The sequence below is a fragment of the Oryx dammah genome, unplaced genomic scaffold, assembly GCF_014754425.2.
Source record: "Oryx dammah isolate SB20612 unplaced genomic scaffold, SCBI_Odam_1.1 HiC_scaffold_14, whole genome shotgun sequence".
Taxonomy (NCBI): Eukaryota; Metazoa; Chordata; class Mammalia; order Artiodactyla; family Bovidae; genus Oryx; species Oryx dammah.
The window spans coordinates 24,793,278-24,816,412 of NW_024070198.1; the positions used below are offsets into that span (position 1 = coordinate 24,793,278).

The window sequence follows — 23,135 nt, forward strand, 5'->3', positions numbered from 1 at the left end:
GAAAAACATCTATTTCTGCTTTATTGACTACACCAAAGGCTTTGTGTGGATCACAACAAACTGTGGAAAATTCCTCAAGAGATGGTGGTACCAGACCCCTGACCTGCCTCCTGAGAAACCTGTATGCAGCTCAGGAAGCAACAGTCAGAACTGGACATGGAACAACAGACTGGTTCCAAATCGGGAAAGGAGGACGTCAAGGCTGTATATTGTCACCCTGCTCATTTAACTTACATGCAGAGTCCATCATGTGAAACGCTGGGCTGGATGAAGCACAAGCTGGAATCAAGATTGCTGCGAGAAATATCAATAACCTCAGATATGCAGATGACACCACCCTTATGGCAGAAAGTGAAGAAGAACTAAAGAGCCTCTTGATGAAAGTAAAAGAGGAGAGTGAAAAAGTTGGCTTCAAGCTCAACATTCAGAAAACGAAGATCATGGCATCTGGCCCCATCACTTCATGGCAAATAGATGGGAGAACAGTGGAAACAGCGTCAGACTTTGTTTTGGGGGGCTCGAAAATCACTGCAGATGGTGACTGTAGCCATGAAATTAAAAGATACTTGCTCCTTGGAAGAAAAGTTATGACCAACCTAGACAGCATATTGAAAAGCAGAGACTTTACTTTGCCAACAAAGGTCTGTCTAGTCAAAGCTATGGTTTTTCCAGTAGTCATTTATGGATATGAGAGTTGGACCATAAGGAAAGCTGAGTGCCAAAGAATTGATGCTTTTGAACTGTGGTGTTGGAGAAGACTCTTGAGAGTCCCTTGGACTGCAAGACAATCAAACCAGTCAACCCTGAAGGAAATCAGTCCTGAATATTCATTGGAAGGACTGATGTTGAAGCTGAAACTTCAATACTTTGGCCACCTGATGCAAAGAAATGACTCATTTGAAAAGACCTTGATGCTGGGGAAGATTGATAGCAGGGGGAGAAGGGGACGACAGATGATGAGATGGTTGGATGGTGTCACTGACTCAATGGACATGAGTTCGAATAAGTTCTGGAATTTGGTGATGGACAGGGAAGGCTGGCATGCTGCAGTCCATGGCGTCGCAGAGTCAGACAAGACTGAGTGACTGAAATGAACTCAACGTTAATATCTCCATTTTCCAGAAGAAGAAATTAGGAACGTTAAATTACCTGTTCAAGGTCACCAAACCAGCATATGACAGAAGCAGGATTCAAACACATGTCTGAGATCCCAACTGATGTACTATAACGCTTAACAATCAGAAGAGTCTTCCTTGAAAGTAGATAATTGTAAACTTATCAAGTCTAACCCCTTTATTGTATTTGAAAAACAATCCCAGAGAACTAGGCCTCCTGCTTCTTATTGTAGTGTTGTGTGTGGTCTAGACATGGTCTTTTTAACATGCTTTTCTAACCCACCCCTGTTCTGCACCTTGCTAGCATTCCCCATAGCTGAAGGCTCCAGGAAGTCTCTTGGCAGGGCTGGTGACTGTGCAGTTGATTTGTCAGTGTTTTTTGACCAGTTGTGTGGTGGACATGCCTCTCCTCCAACACTGCCCCTCTGCATGCGTGTGTGCACACACACTCATACACAGAGCAATTTCACATCAACTGTCTTATCCCAAATCTATTCTTGATGAAGCTATTTTGGGGGGCTACGTTAGGGCCCCCATAAAAAATTTTTATGGGAAAATCTGTTTCAAAAAGGTTCAGCCTCAGCAGGAGTGTTGTTAGGCATTAGACCCATCCTTCTAGAAACAGGCAGATAAAACTGCATATTTCATTAGTAGACCAGAGTCCCCAGGACATAAAACAAGCAAACACCAGTTTGACAAACATTAAATTCAACATCAAACAGTCTAGCAGGGGAGATGGCTTGCTGATAGGTGTCTTGTTGTTCCAAATGCCGTACCCAATTCTGGTTCAGACACACAGTGCAGTGCCTTAGCAGAAAGCTTTCGGAAAATGAGCTCAAGATGACAGAGGTGATGTAACCTACCATGTGGAAGCTCCCAGGCCAGCCTGACACAGAGAGCCACATCCTAATGAGACCAGTGGCTATTTATTGACTCTTGTGACCTGGTAGTCAGAATTTTCTTTGTTCTTGAAGAAGAAATATGATCTTTAAAGGAATTATGTAGGAGGAGAAGAAGAGAAAGGTCTAACAACGTCAAAATGTATTTTAAATAATCTGAATAGAATTAATGAGCAAAGAAATTGGAAAAGTTAATTGTGCATCTTAACAACTCGACTGTCCCCTTTCATTTTCTCAGCAGGAGGAAATAATGCAAAGGCTGCAAGAGAAATAAGTAATGTATGCCCATAAAGGTAGTCATTTCTCTTGTCTTAGATTCTTCACATCATCCTGGACCTAGCAAGGTCCTCTAGCTGGAAAAACTTATAAATGTCAACTCCTCTGAAGGTGACAGCCCTGGTGTAAGCTGAATTTATTTCCATTGTCCCTCTTTATTCACCAATTCCAATAGCAACACCATTGACTCCTATGCAACAATAGAACCTTGATTTCTCAGGGATAGGGAACCGACATGAAAGATCTACCTTGTTGGTGGGTACCTTAATTGGAAAATTGGGAGTTGAGTGACCAGGATTCACTCTTTTCCATGGAGAGGTATGGAAACCCCACATAGTCTGAGAGACCAGAATAAGGTTTGCAGTCACACAAACTTGGGTTCAAATTCCAGTTCCAGCATTTACTTGCTGTGTGTCTTTGAGCATATGGTATAAGTTCCCTATGCCTCCTCTATGCCTTTATGCCTCTATGCCTCAGTTTCTCACCTGATTATAAATTGGAAAGCTGGTTCATACAGAATAGTGCCTGGCATATAATTAATGCTCAAAAAATTTATTAATAGTTTTACCTTGTAAGGGTACTAATAATGGTTTTAACAATAACAGTAATAGTAATAGTTATTGTGGATATTGAATGGTAAAATGAATCTGAAGCACTCATTACATGATAGATATTTGAACGTGTTAGTTTCTACTTCTCTTCTCAGAAGCCATATGTCCACTTATGAATTCTAGAGACATTACAAGTGTTCTTCTCTCTGAGACAGAAAAAGGTTCAATATGACTCAAGGCCTTCTGGTTCCAATTTTGAGGGGCAGATTTCTCTCTCTCCTCCAAGATAAGTCATCATCCAGAAGCAAGGAGAAATGGAAAAAATAAAGGATATGTCGGTTTAGACTTGGTTACAGAGGCATGGGAACAAGTCAGAAGAGACAGATGTGTTTAATGGCCAATGCATTTGTCCAAAGGAGTCATTTTCACTGGCCAGGAGCCCAATTAAACCTGTAAAATGGAAATCCAGAAAATCAGATTAACGAGCCAGTCATTAGTGAGGAAAAGACCCAGCTAATTCTGTGTTTAGCATGACAGATGGGCCCAGAGCAAATAATTGGATGACATTCATCAAATGTAAAATAAAAGGTGTCACTGAAAGGGAAAGTGGTAATAATCTCTGGGATTTACAGTGCCAGCAAATTTGCTTGTAAGGAAAAGTTCATCAAAATAGATTAATAGTTGCTAAACTTTATTCCTTCCTTGTGTGATTGCCAGAGAACCACACAAATAATAGCAGAGAGGCAGTGAATGCCTTAGGCTGGTATCACTCAGTGCTGGGAGGACTCTGCTCCCCAGGGAAACGCTAGGGCTTCTGTGTGGAGGTGAGTCCCTGGGACCAGCAGGCACTGGGCTGGGATGGCGGGTGCTTCTCTGTAGCCACCGTTCGTTAGCCACTAAACAACAGAGAAAATCGAATCTGAAGGCTCACCAGTTAAGTGAATGAATCACATTTCATTGTTCAGTTAGTTAAGTACTGACCTCCTGCCCTATGCCTGACATTTTTGGGAATGTGTTCATTCCTAGTTATATGTTCAAGCATAGGCTGGAATTGTACATGGCTAGGTCAATGAAGGGCTGTATGTTGTTGGACAAATTAGTGACCTCTTAGCCTCTATTTCCTGACCTATAGAGGCTATGTCCTCTATGGGTCAGGAATATATAATATACTGTGTATGTGTATATGTATATATGTAAGTGAAGTATGGTTTAGAAACTGCTTACTGTAGCATCTTCCCTGTTATAAGTTTTCACTGCGTGGTAATTATTGCTCTTGTTGTTTTTATTAACTTACCACTTTTCTTCTAAGAAGACATCATTTTTAAGATGTAGCATCAATGCCGTGACAGATTTTCTGGGAATGTAAACATATACACACACATCAGTTACAGAAATTTAAAAGAACATGTTTTAAAGACATTGGAATCAAGGAAATATAGTGCTGAAATTACAATACCACTGGTGACATGAATAAGATGAATAGAGGATTTGTCAGTCACAGGAGGAGGAGAGCAGGTTTAAAGCCAAACTTTACTAGGTCCATACTTGTCTTATAAACCTAGTAAAGGTGCGTATATTTATACTTGGGCAAGTTCATATACTTATACTTGGGCAAGTCATTCCATAGACTCAGAAGGGTTGTCAGTGGGGTTAAACTATTAATAGATAATTTATGTAAGGGCTACGTGCAGTTCTGGAGCAGGAAAGATGAACCCAATTGATGACAATTTTATCATTATTTTTGTCATCATGCATCCACTGATCGCCTGCCATGAGACCAGCATTATTTAGGAATTAAGAAGTTATAACTGTATAATAAGACCTGGAGGGAGCACTATAGGTATATGTACACCACAGGAGTAAATGTTGAAAGTGCTGTAGAAGTGGAAATAACAAAATTCAGGAATTAAGAGGAGGGACAGGTTAGAATGGTGCTGTCCACACCAAGGCCCGTGAACTCCTGGGCTTACATGAGGTGTGAAGCCTCAGGTTGGATCGTGCAGTACAGCCACTGGCATGACTGGGACAGAGGGAGGGCTGCAGGAGCCCCTGGATGTCTCGGGGCGGGGGGGTGCTGTGATGCTGTGATGTCAGAGGCAGCAGAGAGCCTCTGCATTCCTTGGGCTTTGTGCAGCCATTTAATACATTTAATACTTTTCCATGGTATTTCTGAAGTGTAGTTCCATCTTTATTATATACTTAAGTGCAGACTCTCCCGGCTGGTATGTGTGAGCTTAACAGAGAGAGAGAGAAAGAGAAAGGGAGTCTGTGCTTGAATAGCGCTATAACAGGCACAGCTGGGCTGAGTTCCAGAGCCAGTGGGACTGAACACACACTCAAGGGGACCACTTTGCTTTCCTTCAACCCTCGGTAATTTGGAAACCCCGCCGGCCTTGCTCTGTGCTACTGATGAGAAGTCTGGCGGAGCTGTCGTCTTGTTCCCTATGGAGGTGACTGGATCTCCTGGGGAAAGGCATTTTTAGTTCCTGAGTCCTGGTTGGCGTTAGTGCTGAGATTTGTCTCTTCTGATGCTGGACTCATTCACTAAAGGTGAGGATGGTGAGGTTCAGGGTGTCTTGTAGAGAACTGAGTTTTAAGCATTTGACAGGCAACCAGAGGATGTATTCTGGGCTTTAAAAACTTTATCACTGGGTAAATGGTCTTCTTGTGGGGGTGATAGAAATGATTTAGAACTGTAAGAGGTGGTGGTAGTATAGCACTGTGAATATGCTAAATGTCACTGAATTGTACACTTGAAAATGGTTAATTTTCTCTTATATGAATCTCACCTTGGTTAAAAAAAATTTTATTGTCATCACTAAACACAAAATTCAGGAAAGTAGCTGCATCTGAGAGGGAGGCAAGGTTCAAAATAGGTGAGGAGCAGAGAGGCACAGAGCTGTATGTCAGCTGGCATTTAAGTTCTGCTTCTGTGCTGCTCTAAGTGTGGTCCCCAGACCAGCAGCATCAACATCATCTGGCAATTTATTAGAAAAAGCACCTCTAGGACCCCACCCAGGCTGATTGAATCAGAGGCTCCATGGGTGGGGCCCAGCAGCCTGAGTTTTAACAAGCTCTCCAGGTGATGCTGGTGCATCCTGAAACTTCAAAACTACTGATCTGCTTCTTGGGTTTGCAGGCATGTTTGCATGTGTTGGTTTTACAATGAAAAGTAAAACCAAATTAAAGAAGCAAATAAATAGCCAATTAAAGATGCAAATAATTGTCAGGATTAATGGTGACTGTGTTTAGAACCAAGGGTTACATTTTAACCAGATTCTATGCAATTGAGATTTATTTTAAAAAGAAAAGAAAAAAGTTCTCTGCAACTCATTGATCTTAATCTGTCAACATCCCACCTCTAAGCTGACATAGAACAACATAGATTTAGAACAGATGTCTTACCCAGGAAAAAAAAAAAGGTCTTGGAATACAAGACAAGAGTGATTCTAGTTAGAAAATAGAGATGTGAGGATAGCAATGACCATCAGGCAGAAAGCTGCTCTCTCTTGTTGGTTTCTAGCCTAAGTCTTTGCACCAGGTTTTTTCACAGCTCTGCCCTCGCACTGACTCGAACATCTGCTCTCCCTGGCAGTTTGTGGTGCCTGCTTTGTGGGCTTCCAATCTGCAGAGGTTAAGGAGGAACCACAGGAGATGCCATGCCTCAGAGTGAGGAGCGATGGGTGGCTTTCACTAGAAATGTAACAACCTCCCACTCTCAGCAGCCGCTATGGATGGGCACCAGGGTTGGAGCAGATTTGGGGGACTGGCCTGTCTCCAGCAAGTGCCGGGGTCTTAGTGAGCACAGAGCCTGTGGCCCCAGTAATTGCCTTCTCAGCACAGAAGCCTGGTTGCTATTGTCTCCCTGCTATTTTCTCTGAACAGGCTATGCTGTCTTCTCCTGTGAATATTAATCTCCCCTGAGTTAGGGTAATTGGACCAAGAGCAGCCATCTGCAGAGCTGTGCAATTTGGCAGGCTTTCTAGCAAGTGCAGGCCAGAGGACCATTTCTTGCTGTGGTTTCTGGGTTCCTCTAAGAATCCATCTTTCTTCTAGTGAGGTTCCAGACCTTGACGTCGCCAGTCATGAACTAGTAGAACTAAGATTCAGGCTTTGGATTTCTGATTTTCAAATCCAGAGTTCTTTCTTTGACTTTTGATGCCTTTAAATTAACTTGCACATGGAAAGAATCAACAAGTATCTGTTCAGTGCATGGATTTGTAAAAATAAAGGGGAAAAAATTGTGCTCAGATGGGAAGTGAAATTAATTGCAAAGTAACAAGAGCTTTGAGCAATAGTAATTATCCAGATTCAGAAAAAAAGTTTCTTTGATAATCATGTCATCATGGCAATGGATTAAAAACTGTTTAAGAAAAAAAAGAATAGAATATGTAGATCATGAATATAGCCCATATCAATAGCTTCTCTGTTTTCTGTTGAAGATGTTTATTGTGTATGAATTCAGAGCATAGTGACCAAGTAGAGAGCCCCTGCTCCCCCAGATATCACCAGCCATGGGGAAAGACTTCTGGAATTGCTCACTTATTGTCTAAGTGCTGTGACATGGGAGTAACTTAGGGTGCTGTGGGGTTGGAGGATCGAAGGCAACAGGGAATATTCCCTTTAAGGTTGTCACAAACCTCCTGTGGTTATTGATGGAGAGGCTACTACTTTCCACCTTGCACTGGATCTGTATCGCCATCTGACCTTTCTGTGTTTTCCCATGGTCCAGGTAACAACTGGCGGAAGAGCCAGCTACTACGTGTCCTACCGGAGAGAGGCCTTCGCTCAGATAAAGCTGCCCAAGTACTCGCTGCCCAAGGTATTCATCACCTGCTGCCCTGGGTCCTGCCAGACAAAGCAGCAGGGAGAGGCTGTCTTGTTGGGCTGTGGAAGGTTTGATCCCTTTCTGGGAGACGGCAGGCATTCAGCCTGACTTACCACTGGGGGTTTGGCCTCTGCTCATGTCAGTGAATCTGGGTTCTGTGTTCCCCTCCCAGCAGGATACCCAGGCAAGAGTTTTGATTTCCTATGACTCAAACATACAGTATAACCTTGGGTCGTTTCCCAGGACTGGTAGTGAAAGGAACACTAGCTTTGAAATCTCTTCTGTGGGTCCCTATCTTTCACAAGGGCCTGTTTGATGAATAGAAGGCCAGACTCAGAATGGCCTAGGTAGAAACTTTATATGCACACACACACATATGTGTGTGTGTGTGTGTGTGTGTCTGAGAGAGAGAGAGAGAAAGACTGTAGCTGATGAGTACATCCTGCAACTGTGATCCTATACAATGGTCCTATAAAGTCAATTACAGATGTTACAGAAAATGAGAAATTAATGCCCGTGGCCCCTGGGGCTACATATACTTACATATATGTAAAATGCACAGGTGAGTCCCATGTCTTTCATGCTTCTTTCTACATTTTAATGCTAAATATAAAGGCACTGCTTGTACTTCCACTCCCTTCTGCCACAATGAGTAATTAAAAAGGAATAATTTACTATAAGGTAATATCGAATCATGGCATTTTAACTCTTGTTTTGGAAAATCATAACACTTATTCTGTGAACCTCATCCCTTATAAACAGTGGATCCTGGGAGGAGATGGGTCTTAGAACCTCAGTGTGAACATGGGCAGGCCTTAATTGCATTAAAGCCCCAATTGCATTATTGAGGCTGCAAAGAAGCAAAGTCTCAGATTGGACATATATCAAATGTAAAGTTACAAAGACTTAGATCTCCAAGCCGGTGCTAAGAAGCATATCATGAAAAGTGAAATGAGTACAGAGGTAGAAGGGATTATGAGACAAGAAGATAGATAACCATCTACTCCTACTTGCTTTTATCCATTCATTTATTCCTATAATCATGCACATATTCATTCTTTTTTTTTTTCCTTTCTTTATTCACCCATTGATCTTGTCTTTCTTCCATTTAGGTTTTTACTCAGTGCCATGCATTGAACTAAGCATTGTGGTTAGAGTGGTAAATAAGACACAGATATTCCCTACCTTCATAAAGCTTGTATTCTGGTAGAGATGGTAAACAAGCAATTGTGGGTATGAGAGGTGTTATAGGCACAGAAGTTCAAGGTCCATTGTGACATGATAGTTTGAAGCTCACCAAATATAGGTAGTGAGGGCTAGTTTTCTAAAGAAAGTGATGCTTAAGATGATTCAAGGAAGATGAGGAGTTAACCCTGCAAATAAGTGTTCAAGAAGCTGGTAGAAAATGCACACACTGGCCCTATTTTAAGAGAAGGCTTCCCAGGTGGTGCTAATGGTAAAGAGCCTGCCTGCCAGTGCAGGAGATGTAAGAGATGTAGGTTCGATCCCTGGTTCGGGAAGATCCCTTGGAGGAGGAAATGGCAACCCACTCCAGTATTCTTGCCTGGAGAATCCCGTGAACAGGGGAGCCTGGTGGGCTACAGTTCATAGGGTTAAAAGAGTCAGACACAACTGAAGTGACTTAGCATGCCCACACGTGTGCATGTTTAACAAACTAGAAGGCCATGTTAAGGGACTGGGTTGCATAGAAGAGATGGAGACATTGGCAGGGATCATAGTAAGTAGCCCCAGGGGCCACAGACATTAATCTCTCACTTTCTGTAATGTCTTTGTGATTGACTTTATAGGTTGCAGGATGTACCCATCAGCTATTCTAAACCCAAGCAGGAAAGAGGTACCCTTCTTGCAGAACATGAAGAAGGGGAAGGTCATGATCATGAGAATGACCTTTAGCAGCAATCTGGTGATTTCCATGTATTGGCCCAGGAAAAGAGTTTCGGGAACTTTCTAAATCACATTCTCCATGTAGCACCTATTTTGTTTCTTTATGTATGCCTATTTTATGTATTTTAAACCTTCTCAGGAAAACAGTTTGCTCCCCTGGGCAGTATGGCTGCTGGTGGGAACAAATGAAGCCTGGCATCGATCACAACCCTAGAACACTCCGTTAATGATTAGCAGCCCCATGGCAATTTACTGAGATGGACTACCATCCATGCGGCTCCTCTGATAGAACTTCATCCAGAACAGCTTCTCATTAATATGAGGGCTGCTGTGAAAATAGTTGGATGGTTATTGATCCCCTTTATTAGTCGGCATTGACCCGGAATTTTGTAACCTCGGACTAGGTTGTGAGGACAGAGTGGGCGGAAGGAGATTGGTTCTTTCCATTGTTTAAAAATTGAAATGGCTTTTAAGCAAGTTGTTGCCATTCCGTGTAGTGCCGCAGCTGCTGCTGGGCATCTTGCTTAAACACAAAAACACAGAAAAGCTCCCTGCCATCATTGCCCTCACACTTCTACTCCCAGTCTGTTCAGAATATGCTCTCCTGGGGCACTCCTTGGCTTTGGAGTGTTTTGCAGGGAAGGAAATGAAGGCCATTAATAACGAGCAGCATTACTAGGGGCAGCAACCTTGTGCTGCGTCCTCCATAACCCAGCCCCTGGGCATCGAGTTGGCGCTCTCAGGCCACTGTCATGAAAAGCACGCACCAGCAGAGGGCTTGGAGCCAGATGATGGGAGCCCTGGCAGCCTCCGGAAAAGACAATGGAGCTCATGAAGAGAATGAACAGAAACCAGGACTTTCATTCCAGCTTTGCCACCTGCTCATCTATGAGCCCAGGTCTTCTCATCTGCGAAATGGGCATCATAATACCATGTGGCAAAGTTGCGAGGATGCAGCAAATGACTTGTTTTTGGTAAAGCATAACATGCTGGGCAAGTCTAAGCAACACTTGTGATCAGGGGAAATACTACTGATGCTCTTAACCTGACAGCTGAATTCCTGATGGGGTCATATCCCAGGCTTCTCTTGCTTTCAGAGTTGCTTGCCTCACTGGAACACTCTGAGTCTCATAGACCTCCTCTTGTCTCTTAGATTCTGGACTTATTCTTGACTTCCTATTCTAACAGTCATTTCTGCAAGAGAAAAAATTGTTTTTTTGCTGGTTTATTTTTACGTGGAACATTGATGACAATGTTGAACTTGACTTGAGATCCAGATTCCTGGGAAACATCAGGGTTTAGGAAATCCTCCTGCCCTTTTGTGTTCCTGAACATGGTTTACCTCAAACCCCCCACCCCTGCCTTCTCTTAAATGTTCCCTGCATTTACCTTTGGCAAGACTAGATTCCTGTCCTTTTTCTCGTAAATGATTAGCTGAATCATTTGTCCCCACCAACCAATCTGGATAAAATGCTTGTTAATTCAGCTGGACCAGACTTAAGTCTGACTTTTCTTCTGAGAATCACCTGACCTTAAGGAAAACAATTTCCTGTCTACCTATTCACCTCACTCCCCACAGTTCATTCCAGCCTTGCTTCACTTCTCCCAATACAAGTGATTCTTTTCTGCCCTCACTCTGGGGTGCTTGCAGATATTTTGATCAGAGTGCTTTCACTATTACAATAGTGTTTTCAAATAAAATATCTCCTTACCTGAGTCTGGGTTTGTTTCTGACAGTAGAAACCCCACTTTTTTTTTCTGGTTTCCCTTCCTGGATCCCGTTCCCTTGCCATCCTTAAAATGTTGATGTTCCTGAGTTCTGCTTGCATAAATCCCACAGTTAATCCCACTTTGAATAATGAAAGAGGAGGGGGGAAATTAGTTTCAGATAATTTATTATAATGATAGTGATATTAACCTTTTCCTTAATTTCCTTAGGAATGCTTTCCCTAATGTTTGCATTTCCCCAAATGCTGATTTAGCCTTCCTTGCTGTGTCACAGCCTTACTTCCTAAAGGGTCATCTGTAGTTCTAACCTCTTTTCTCCCTTTCATTCACTCTTGAACTTGCTGCTAGTTTTCCTCAGCTCTCCCACATCCAGCTCTCCACTATTCCACTAAAAATCTGTTAGCCATTGTTACTGCCTACATGCCAAATCCAACCAGACATCTCCATATCTTTATCTTTTTTTTTTTTTTTTAAACCTCTCTGGAGCATCTGACACTCGTGGGAGAAAAATTAATTTTTGGTGTGTAGATTCCCTTTGGCAGTGTTGTTGTTTTTTTTTTTCCTGATTTCCTTTCCTGGATCCCCTTCCCTTGATATCCTTAAAATGTTGATGTTCCTAAGTTCTTGCATCCTTCATGGTTCCTGAGTGACCTCATTCCTTCTCTTCATACCGATGAGTTCTATATCCACAGCTCCTGTGCGCATCTGTGCATTAAATTCTGAACTGCATTGTTAACTGCCTGTTAGACGTACATCCCCTTAATGGTCCCATTTAACAACTGAGCTCAGAGTCTCTCCCTTTGGTCCTTTATATCTCCTCCTCCTCACATGTTTACTTATTTACTTCATTTATTTACTCAGTAAGCTTGTGTTGGATGTCTACCACATGCTAGATACTCTGCTGCTGCTGCTGCTGCTGCTAAGTCGCATCAGTCGTGTCCGACTCTGTGCGACCCCATAGACGGCAGCCCACCAGCCTCCCCCGTCCCTGGGATTCTCCAGGCAAGAACACTGGAGTGGGTTGCCATTTCCTTCTCCAGTGCATGAAAGTGAAAAGTGAAAGTGAAGTCACTCAGTCATATCCGACTCTTAGCGACCCCATGGACTGTAGCCAGAGGTTCCTCCATCCATGGGATTTTCCAGGCAAGAGTACTGGAGTGGGTTGCCATTGCCTTCTCCGAGATACTCTGGTAAGTGCTAAAAAATAAATTAATATAAAAGAGAGACATAGCTTCTGCTCTCTGGCAGCTTAGAGTCTAGAGAGAGCCAGACATCACACAAATAATTATAGAAGTGATTATTAATCTTGATTGTAATGAATACTCTAAGAAAAAATAGAAATTTTTGCAATTCAGATATCTGAGATATTAAAGATATGGCCTTCTGCCTTAGCTCCTGTAGATGCCACCTACTTCACCAGTTCATTCCATAGGGTTTTTATAGAGAATCTACTTACTCAGTTCAGCCCTTGTACACTCCTGCCTAGAAGGTTGCCATGACCTTTTAAGCCTTCTCCTTGCCTCTAGCATTGCCCCATTTAAATCCACTCTTCACAGTGCTTCCACACTGAATATCATCATGTAAAGAACTTGATCATCTTAAACAAAATCTATACATTAACCAACTCTAGTCTTCTCCTTCTGCTTCAAATCTTGTGTCCACTTTGTACCTTCTTCAGGGTAGAACTTCACTGTGCCATGCAGAACCCCTAGTAATGTGCCCACTCTCTATCTTCATCTTCTGCAGCAGAAAATGGCCTTCAGGCTCCTCTAGGTTCCATACATTCCCCTGAATGCTCCACCCTCTCTCTCACCTCTAAGCCTTTGTACTCCTTTCACCATTTTCGGGATGTCTATTATAGTCCTTAGTCAAGTTCACAAAAGGCTACACAAGTTTGTGATATCTCCACCGCCAAGTGGGCATCTTCTTGAAGTCAGGACCTACGTTTTGTTCTTCTCTGTATTTATTATGGTGTTTGGCACAAGAATGAAGTTATATTGGGCCCAGATTAAATAAAATGTTTCAATAACACAGAGGTATTTTTATTATTGTTCACCTAGGAAGCTGTACGGAGAAGGCAATGGCACCCCACTCCAGTACTCTTGCCTGGAAAATCCCATGGGCAGAGGAGCCTGGTAGGCTGCAGTCCATGGGGTCGCTAAGAGTCTTGACATGACTGGGTGATGTCCCTTTCACCTTTCACTTTCATGCATTGGAGAAGGAAATGGCAACCCACTCCAGTGTTCTTGCCTGGAGAATCCCAGGGACGGGGGAGCCTGGTAGGCTGCCATCTATGGGGTTGCACAGAGTCAGACACAACTGAAGTGACTTAGCAGCAGCAGCAGGAAGTTGTAAGCTTAAATTTTTCAAAAAGCAACTATGATTCTTCCTAGTGACTGTATTGGGAGGGTGTAGGGGAGTGTTATTTATAATCATTTAAATAAGGAAGTGACACGTGCTTTGACATTAGATTAGGGTAGGAAGATGAAAGAAATAAGTTTTATTGCCATTCAGATTCCTACTGGGCCAATTTTAAGTAACAATCCTTTTTTGTTGTTGTTGTTTTTCTGGAAGACTTAATATTCTGATTCTTGGTTGACCCCTGTTCAACTCTAAGACTTGTCAGGAGAGAGGACACATCGTTCAGAGTTTTCCAAAAATTGATGCCCCAGATTGCATGCACCAGCATCATCTGGAGGGTTGTTCAGGTGGTAGAACCCAAGGTTCCACACCAGACACACTGAATCTGAATCTCGGGCATTGGGTCCCATGAGTCTGCAAGCTATCAGGAGCTCCAGGTCATACCAATGCACACTGCATTATACACCCATTGGTAAGGAGTTTAACTTCTCTAGGTAGTCTTAGGCTCAAATCTTAGTAATGTACTAATCAAAGCTAAGTGACTTTGATTAGCTAAGGAATTCTCAAGCAGAAATCCCATAACTCTATATAGTAGAGAGTAGTCCCTCATCCTGGAGCCTGGAATTACTGCTCACCAGGTGACACGGTCCCAGTGCAGATCTAAGATGTATTCACAGCAAATCTGGCTGCTTCTAATCCTGGCCATGCCCCAGTGTTTTAAGTTGTTTCCTTGCCCCCCTCCCCCCCCCCAACACTTCTTATATATTAGTTTAGTCTAAAATAACTTAGCTCATTCATTTTTATGACCAAAACATCTGGGGAAAGCCAAGCATTTCTATTGCATTTTTAACAGGGTAAGTGAATTTAATCCGAATTTCCTGCAGCTGCTATTTCCCCTCCTACTGGGTTCCTGGGCTTTCATTCCACACCAGCACAACATGACTTCATCAGATGGTTTTTAAGAGTGAGCCTCATTTCCATGTTCAAGCACCTCAGCAGGAACCTGCAATTCTACAAGGTGTGTAAACACGAATGAACGAGCAGAGCAAGTGAGGTCTTAGTCAAGGTGACCTCGGAAGTTCAAGGCTAGAGGCTGAGATTTCACAGAGGATCTCCAATAAAAAAGATCCAGAACTCCTTTTCTTACTTTCCCCACCTCCCAGCTGTCCAAATCAAATGTTTGCTTCTTTTGAAAATCAGCTTGGAGGAGCTCTCCATGGTTCTGATATTATAGACATGGCTGCTCCTGCTTTTTGTTGAAACCATTTCTGGGAAAGGTGGGTCAAATAAGGTAAAGGCTAGATCCACCCTACTTGTTTACTTACTGTCACCTCACTTGCCTGAGTCCCTGTCACTGTGCTTCCCGCATCAGTGACAAGGATGCCTCTCTTTTGCTTTTCCAGCATGCTATTACTCCTTGGCATATACACTTGTATATTCATAGTTATTCATTTAAAAAATTACTCTTGTTTTGTCAAATGTTTATCCAGGCCAACATTTCCTTCTGACAGTATGCAAACTGGGTTTTGAAAACTATTTTGAATTCTGAACTATTAGAAATGATTTTAGAAATGACCCAGTCATTTCTAAATACAATTAGAATTAGGAATTAGGAATACAAATTAAAGTGGCTTCAGGGACCAAGAAGGTAACATTTATATATATATATATATATATATGCAGATGATAGGAATCTTTGGGTATGCAAGGCTAAGACTTCAATGAGTACTGACTCCATCTAAAATACTACACTTTCAGGTATATGGTAGAGGCTTTGGTCAAACCAAGGGCTTCCCTGGTGGCTGAGAGGTAAAGAAATCCACCTGCCAATGCAGCAGATGTGGGTTCAATCCCTGGGTCAGGAAGATCTCCTGGTAAAGGAAATGGTGGCCCACTCCATATTTTTGTCTGTGAAATCCCATGGACAGAGGAGCCTGGTGGGCTTCAATCCATGGAGCTGTGGAAAAGTCAGATAGGACTTAGTGACTGAACAACAATAACAATAATAGTCAGATCAAACAATTATGATTCACATTCATTTCATGGGTCATTCATTTGCAACTTCTGGTTTAGCAGTTATGTATACAACTAGTTAGAAGCTGACAATCAGGTTAGAGTCATGTCACAGAGGTTCAAAACATGGTTTGGCTACTTATGACTTATATAATCTGAAGCAAGTTGGTAAACCTCTGTGTGCCTTATTTAATTTCTTAGTAAAATGGAAATAATCATACTACCTCCACTGTAGAATTATTTGGATTTTTTAAATTGAAATAATGCGTTTAGAGTATGCCCAAATGTTAGCTATTTTTATTGTTAGCTTAACCTCTTCACTCTGTTTAGTGAGAAATTGGAAGCTCAGGGAAGTTGATACGTGCAGTATCATGCAGCTGACTTATAGTAGAACACTATTGTGACCCAGAACTCTGAATTCAAGGTTAAATATCCTTTCCTCTATAATCCGTGGTTTTCAAATATTATTCTATTAGCAGTAGAACCCTTCCCCTCTCCCCCCAACCCCACAACCTTTTACTCCTAAAATATTACACAGAACTCCATGATATAACAAATCTAAGTAGTGCTGGTATGTTTGAAACAGATTTGGAAACCCAGAGCCCCACCCATTGGCTGTGCCTCTGGGCCACCCTTCTTCCAATCCTCATCTGAAGATTCCCAAGAAAGGCATGAAAACCACTATCCTAGAAATGTTGAAACCATAAATTAAGATGGAGTGAAGGGAGAGGCCCTGTCTTTTTTTCATGTGTGGGTTTCCTCACACAAGGTTGTATGTCTCTGTTAGCACTAACACCAATTTTCAGTTATAAAAATAAAAAATGAAAGTGGATAAAACCCTTGAAGCCATGGAAAATGATACCCACCAAAGCCCCTTACACCCATCTTACTGTCACTTAGCAAGGAGCAGAAATCATGAAGCTCATAATTTATAGCCTTGGCCCAACACAGAATTGTTTACCATTGCCTATAACTCAAGCTTTTCCTCAGCCATTTCATAAGTCATGGTAATTACTCTGGGTCCCAGTGGGCAAGGTGATATGGAGATCTGCTGCCTTATGGGCTTTCCATCTTCTTACAGGACATGCACATCATTAGTACCAATGAGAACCAAGTGTTTGCAGCGGTCCAGGAATGGAACCAGAATGACACGTACAACCTCTACATCTCGGACACACGCGGGATCTACTTCACCCTGGCCATGGAGAACATTAAGAGCAGCCGAGGTCTGATGGGAAATATCATTATTGAATTGTATGAGGTATGTAGCCAACATTATCCTGCACTTGAATCTGCCTCTCTTTTTCATGAGTTCTAACAATATGAACACAAGCATTGGAGTCATAAGGTCCTGAGTTCAGATATCAGCTGTGTGTGTATTTAGCCATTGTGATTTGGGGCAAGGGACTTAACTTCTCTGTGCCTCAATTCCCTCACCTGTAAAATGGGGATAAAACATCTATCTAATAAAATTATTGTGAGAATGAGGGGTAATGTTTGTAAAGCACCTTGTGTGGTAGTTGACTCAATAAGCCTTCCACAAATGGTAGCTAGAGTCGATGTCTTAAATATAGCATGATTGTAGGCCAGAAGTGAAGGTACTTGACACCAGTGATCTCTTAAGTACCCTTTTCAAATCTGTGCTTCTTTCTATGAAGTCTAGGTGGAGGGATTAGTACTATTTATATGCTTTAAATTTTTTGGAAAATCATGTTTTATGAGCAACTTTGTAAGAGAAGAAAGCAAATATCAGTGTAGGAGTGAAGGTTCCTCTAAAATGCCACCAGATACCAACACCTGTATGTGGGAAAGAACCGGCCTTGACTTAACATTGAAATTTTCTTATTTTTAAATATGATAACCTTCATTGGGTTTATATCTATCTATAGATATACATATATACACACACACCAGTTAAAGAATAATTTATCTAGGAAACCAAGTGACTCCATTTAGAGACTATATTAAGAAGCAACCTAATTGTTTCAGTAACCCTAATGATATATTGTATGTCTGTACTTCTAGTAACAATGTATGTGATCTTTCTCAGTGAAAGTACTTGACTGACTACTTCAACTAGATGGATTGATTTTAGCAAAGTAGGTATGTCTCATTATCTCCAACATTTACTAGTAACTTGTGGTCAGGCCCCTAAATACTGTGCTGGTGGAGGTCATTCTTTCACAGTTGCCTCTTGGGGGTGGTAGCTGCAGATTGCTTGCAGAAGCTACTTCCATGTGAGTTTTCCCCTTTGAGAAGTGGGAGTGGCTATCAAAACAGAGAGATGGGTGCATGGACCCTGGTCTCTTCTGAGCTTCTCATGTCAAAGTTCCAGTATCCCCTACTCTGGTTTCTAAGTTGGTTGCTCATTTACTAACAGTGATGGAAATATATAAGATCCCAATTATTTTACAAGGTAGAAGGAGGATTGCAAAAAGGCATGGGGTGAATGGAAGTATATAAAAAGAAGGAGAGACATGAATGTCAGGGAAGAAATACCCTGATTTTCTAGGAAGCAGACTGGTGCTGAAATAATTCACTTAGCAACAAGATTCCAGCCTGGGAAATGACCTAGATTTCTTCCCAAAGTTGTAAAGACCACTAGAGATGACTAAAGAGTGTAAATGGCTTTGAGAAGCTTACATTTTCATGCCTCTAATCACACTAGGAGGCAGAACTATACCTTTGTTATTGTGCAGTAAGTCACATCTGTGGGAAGGTTTGGATGAATGTTCCCAGGATGGAGGCCATTCCTGTTTGCACAAGTAAGCTTATAGAGGTAAGAGGATTATTCATGCTCCTGTGGTCAGAGCCCATTAAGAGAGGTAGACGTTGCTGCAGATGACCTTTAGTTGAGAAATCCCTGTTTCTCAGACTCTGCTGATATGGTATGGGGTGCATTTTGCCACTGTGCTGTTCCTTTTCCTAAAAAAGAAAAAAAAAAAAAAAGGTTCCTGAAACTCCTTGGTCATTTAGAACAATGAGACATTCTGCTCTGGAGTATGAATCAAAATGAAGAATGTGCCAAGATACATGTGATTTTTTTTTTTTATTTTTAATCTTGCTGAAGTTGGTCTTGTTGAGGGGAAAAAAATTACATGGTGTCATTGCATTCACATAGAAGCAAGATATATCAGGCAAGGTAACTTCTCTAGAGCCAATTCTGTTGTCCTTGTTCTTCCTTCATTTTTATCAGTGTTGATTGTATCCCTATATTGTATTCAAGTCCATGAGGAAAGCAGGAAAGACAAGGGTCCTTCCCCTCAGGGAGCTTGCAGTCTAGTTTGTTGGGCTTTGAAGGGGTTCATAAATGAATTTCCTCTTCTTCCTGCTCAAGAGTGAAAACAGCTGAGATAGAAGCAAAAGGTGAGACAAAAGGAGATCAGATGCCAGTTTTATTGCTTTTAAAAGCATGAAGGAGGAAGTGTTCTTGGTAATACTGCTCCCCAGAATTGAACTCATCCATCCAGTCTCAGGCAGAAACTGAATCAAAAGCTCTCTTATGGAAGCCTGTCTCCATAACACCACAACCTTGTGATACAGAGGATGTGATCTCTGCAAGCAGATTACAAGAACAGTTGAGTTAGGGATGCGTTGCACCTGCCCAGTTCTTTTTCTCAATGTTACTGATCTGACTATCAGTACATTTGCTCTCAGGAGAAAGAAGGGAAGAAGTGAAATGTCAAGAATGACAGAAGCCAAAGAGTTAGAGAGATGGTATAAAATTTTAAGTCCATGAGTTAGACAGTCTAATTGTGTAGAATAGATGGTTGTCAGGTACAAGAATGAATGCTGGATAAGAAGTTGGGGTTCAGATTCTAAAAGGCGTTTAATACCAAGGGAATAAATTGTATCCTGACACTATCTGGACCATGACCATATTGAAGATTTTTAGAGGGTGATGCTGTTTTGCACCTGGATATGCATTCTGTGATTTGGAGATAAAGCTAAATTTAATTGGTCTCTAGGGATCATTAGACTTTAACTTTCTTCACTGGAGGTTCTCATAGAAACTGAGATTGTGTACCATATGGCCAGTTAACAAAGAGACTATAATTTTTGTGGACTCTAGATGCCCTTGAGTAATACAGCTGGAAAAAAACAGCATGCTTTTACATTCAATTTCATTTAAATTAACACACTTTTGTGAAGTGTATTTTGTTTGATGAGGCTGGTGCATGAGACCATCTACTGGAAAGATGTAAGTGACTCTAATAGGGTTGTGATCATGGTCTAATTTGTATTAGAGGTATAATTCCTGTATGTTATAGAATTACTGTAAGAGTAAAGCTAATTCTAATTTGATGAATCTGGGAAGTCTTGCAGATGAGTAGGTTTAAGTGATGAATTATTACAGCATGGCAGTAAGGCATGCCTGAGTCCCAGCATGAGAAGAGAACCAGAGTCTGATGAGTAGAGGTCCATTTTATTAGAATGTGAGATGACCTTGGAAAATAATGGGGATAAAAAATTAAAGATGCTAGTAAAGAGCTTGACTAAAGAGTTGGACATTTATTCTCCAGGCTACTATATCTCTGTTTTCTCTTTACATCTAGCAAATAAATATATGCATGACTTAGTCCCTGTGCCAAGTTAATTCAGAGATTTATATTCTAGTGTAACAGGGTATCCCATCTGTTCTTCCTTGTCTAAGATGCGTATAGTTAACACAGATGTGAAGTGGCTTGAGCCGCCCATGGCCACTTGAAGCTACTGGTGTATCATTCTGTCTTCTACGTGAACCTCTTCTTGACATTGGAAAGGGAACAAAGAAAGTAAGAATTTACTTGAGAAATTTACCTTCTAGTCTTTGGCACTAAGAGACCCTGGAGACCAATGGGGATCAATCTCACCCAACTCCGTAAACTCTAAAGGGAAATTTTGTTCATTTCCTGGTCTGTTGGAGCAGTTTACTGCTAAAGAGGGACTCTTGTCCACTCCCTGCCTCAGAGTGCAGTATTGGCATGGCTGTAATTGTACAATCAGGGAAGAAAATACTTCTTGAAGGCCAAATAATAATCCCTTCTTTAAGATGACAGAGCCCGTTCCATCCAAGGTTGATGCTGACAATCAATGTAGCTCGTTAGGTGTGTTCACCATTACTCTTATGACACTCTTTCCATGTAGAGTTCTGTTGTTGTTTTTTCATTTCTCTAAATATACCCTACATTTCTTCTTAGCTGTTCTCCATTGATAAATCCGGTAACAAATATTATTTCCAACAGCCTCAATTGTATTATGGAAACATGCTTTGAGCTGCTGCATTTTCTTCAATATTTTCCAACTTGTAAATCTTTACAGTAATAACAGTGGTATACCAAATAATTCCTTAAATGCCCTCATTGAATGAATATATAACACAAGCTACACAGGCATTTTTACAATCAAGAAAAAAGAAGTAAAAAAGAAACAGGTGAAATTAATTATAATGTTAAATGTTATTTAACTAAAAATCTAAAATACTACCATTTAAGTATATACTTAATATGAAAAATTACTAATGAAATATTTTATATTTTTGTCATACCAAGTCTATAATATCCTGGGTGCATTTTACACTTCCCAAGCATCACAATTCATATGCTAAATTTTCAGCATAAATACTTCATCAGCATTTTCATTTCATAAAATTTATAGTAGAAAAGGTAGATTCACATTACCCTGGTGATTCCAAGCATATTTAGAAGTTTGCCAGTAACTGAATCCGATATCAGTTTTAAATTTATATTTAAATTGGTTAAAATTAAATAAAACTAAAAGTCAGTTTCTCAGTCCTACTGGCCACATTTCAAGTGTTCAGGAGCCCTATGGGGCTAGTGACTATGGTATTGGACAGCATAACTCTTAATTTTATATATATATATGTATACTTTTTCTTATTTATCTATTATAGCATCTCCATGTGGTAGATATTATTCCCTATTGTGCCTGTGAGAGTACAAAGATGTAGAGAACTTGGTAACTTGACTCAGGTCACACAGCTAGTAAAAGGGAGAAGCTATCTGTGAACCAGCTTATGTCCATTTGAACCAAAAGTTCAGCCTCTTCCTATTATACATTTTTTTTCACATTCATTTTTTTTAAATTGAGGTATAATTCCTGTGCAGTAAAATTTAACCTTTTTGGTTCTCTGAGTCTTAACAAAGGTATGTGCATCTACCACCATAATCAAGATATAGAACACTGAATATATAGGATATTGTCCCCAAACATTCCCTCTTATGGCCCTTTTGTGATCACTCTCCTCCCATCCAAAGTCACTGGCAAGCCGATATGATTTCTCTCTCTCCAGTTTTGCCTTTTCTACATTTTCATATGAATGAAATTGTGCAGTAGGGAGTCTTTTGAGTCTAGCTTCTTCCACTTATTATTTTGAGATCCACCCATGTTATTGAATATCGAGAGATGTTCCTTTCTTTCTATTGCTGCGTAGCACTGCATTGCCTGCATGTATTCTTGTTTGTTCATTCATTTGCCAGTTGAAGGTTATTCAGGTTGTTTCTAGATCTGTGTGACTATGAATGAAATTTCTGTAAACATTCATGTGAACATGTTTTTCTTCCTCATGGATAAATACCTAGAAGTAGAATTGCTAGGTCCAGTGTGTGTGTGTGTTGTTGTTCAGTGGCTAAGTCATGTCTAACTATGGACTCCTCTGTCCTTCGCTGTCTCCCAGAGTTTGCTCAAGTTCGTGTCCATTGAGTCGGTGATGCTATCTAACCATCTTATCATTTGCTGCTTCCTTCTCCTTTTGCATTCAATCTTTCCCAGCATCAGGCTCTTCCCCAGTGAGTCAGCTCTTCACATCAGGTAGCCAAAGTATTGGAGCTTCAACTTTAGCAACAGTTCTTCCAATGAATATTCAGGATTGATTTCTTTTAGGATTGACTGGTTTAATCTCCTTGCTGTCCAAGGGACTCTCACAACTGTGTTTGTGTTTATAAAAAGCCACCAAGCCATTTCTTAACTGGCAATATCATTTTGTTCTCCACCAGAGATGAAAACAAGTTCTAGTTGCTTCACATCTTTACCAATACTTGGTATTATCAGGTATGTGTGTGCATGTGTGGGGGAGGTGGGGAGTGTGTGGCCTGTGTGTGTGTTTAGACATTCTTTTAGAGGCCTAGTGGTACTGTGTTAGTTCTGTAGATTTCCTAATGACTAATTATATCTTGACCTCACTATACTTGGTTGGATGGATAAAACGAAACTCTGAGCCACCCTTAGTGTTCTGGCCTCTGTCCATACTATTGACATTTCATTGCTTTCCTTGTCTCCAGTGACTGCCCTCCAACCACTGCCTTATCTTGACCTTACATTACCCTTCTTTGGACAGATGGACAACTACTTATAGACTCCATGGGGACATTTTACCCAAACTAATCTTCTTCAGCTCCGCACCACAGGTCCAACTCTAGGGACAGCCCAAGGCACGCCATGATAATTGCTTTTCTCAGCA

At 41.2% G+C, this 23,135-nt stretch overlaps 1 protein-coding gene across 1 annotated transcript in view; it reads left to right on the plus strand.

The window, feature by feature from the left end:
* SORCS3 (sortilin related VPS10 domain containing receptor 3) overlaps positions 1-23,135 on the plus strand; it is a 632,959-nt gene that overhangs the window by 497,853 nt on the left and 111,971 nt on the right. The window contains exons 8-9 of the mRNA XM_040254391.1: positions 7,574-7,663; positions 16,758-16,937. Of these exons, the coding sequence (XP_040110325.1) occupies positions 7,574-7,663; positions 16,758-16,937 (270 nt within the window). The remainder of the gene's footprint in view (positions 1-7,573; positions 7,664-16,757; positions 16,938-23,135) is intronic.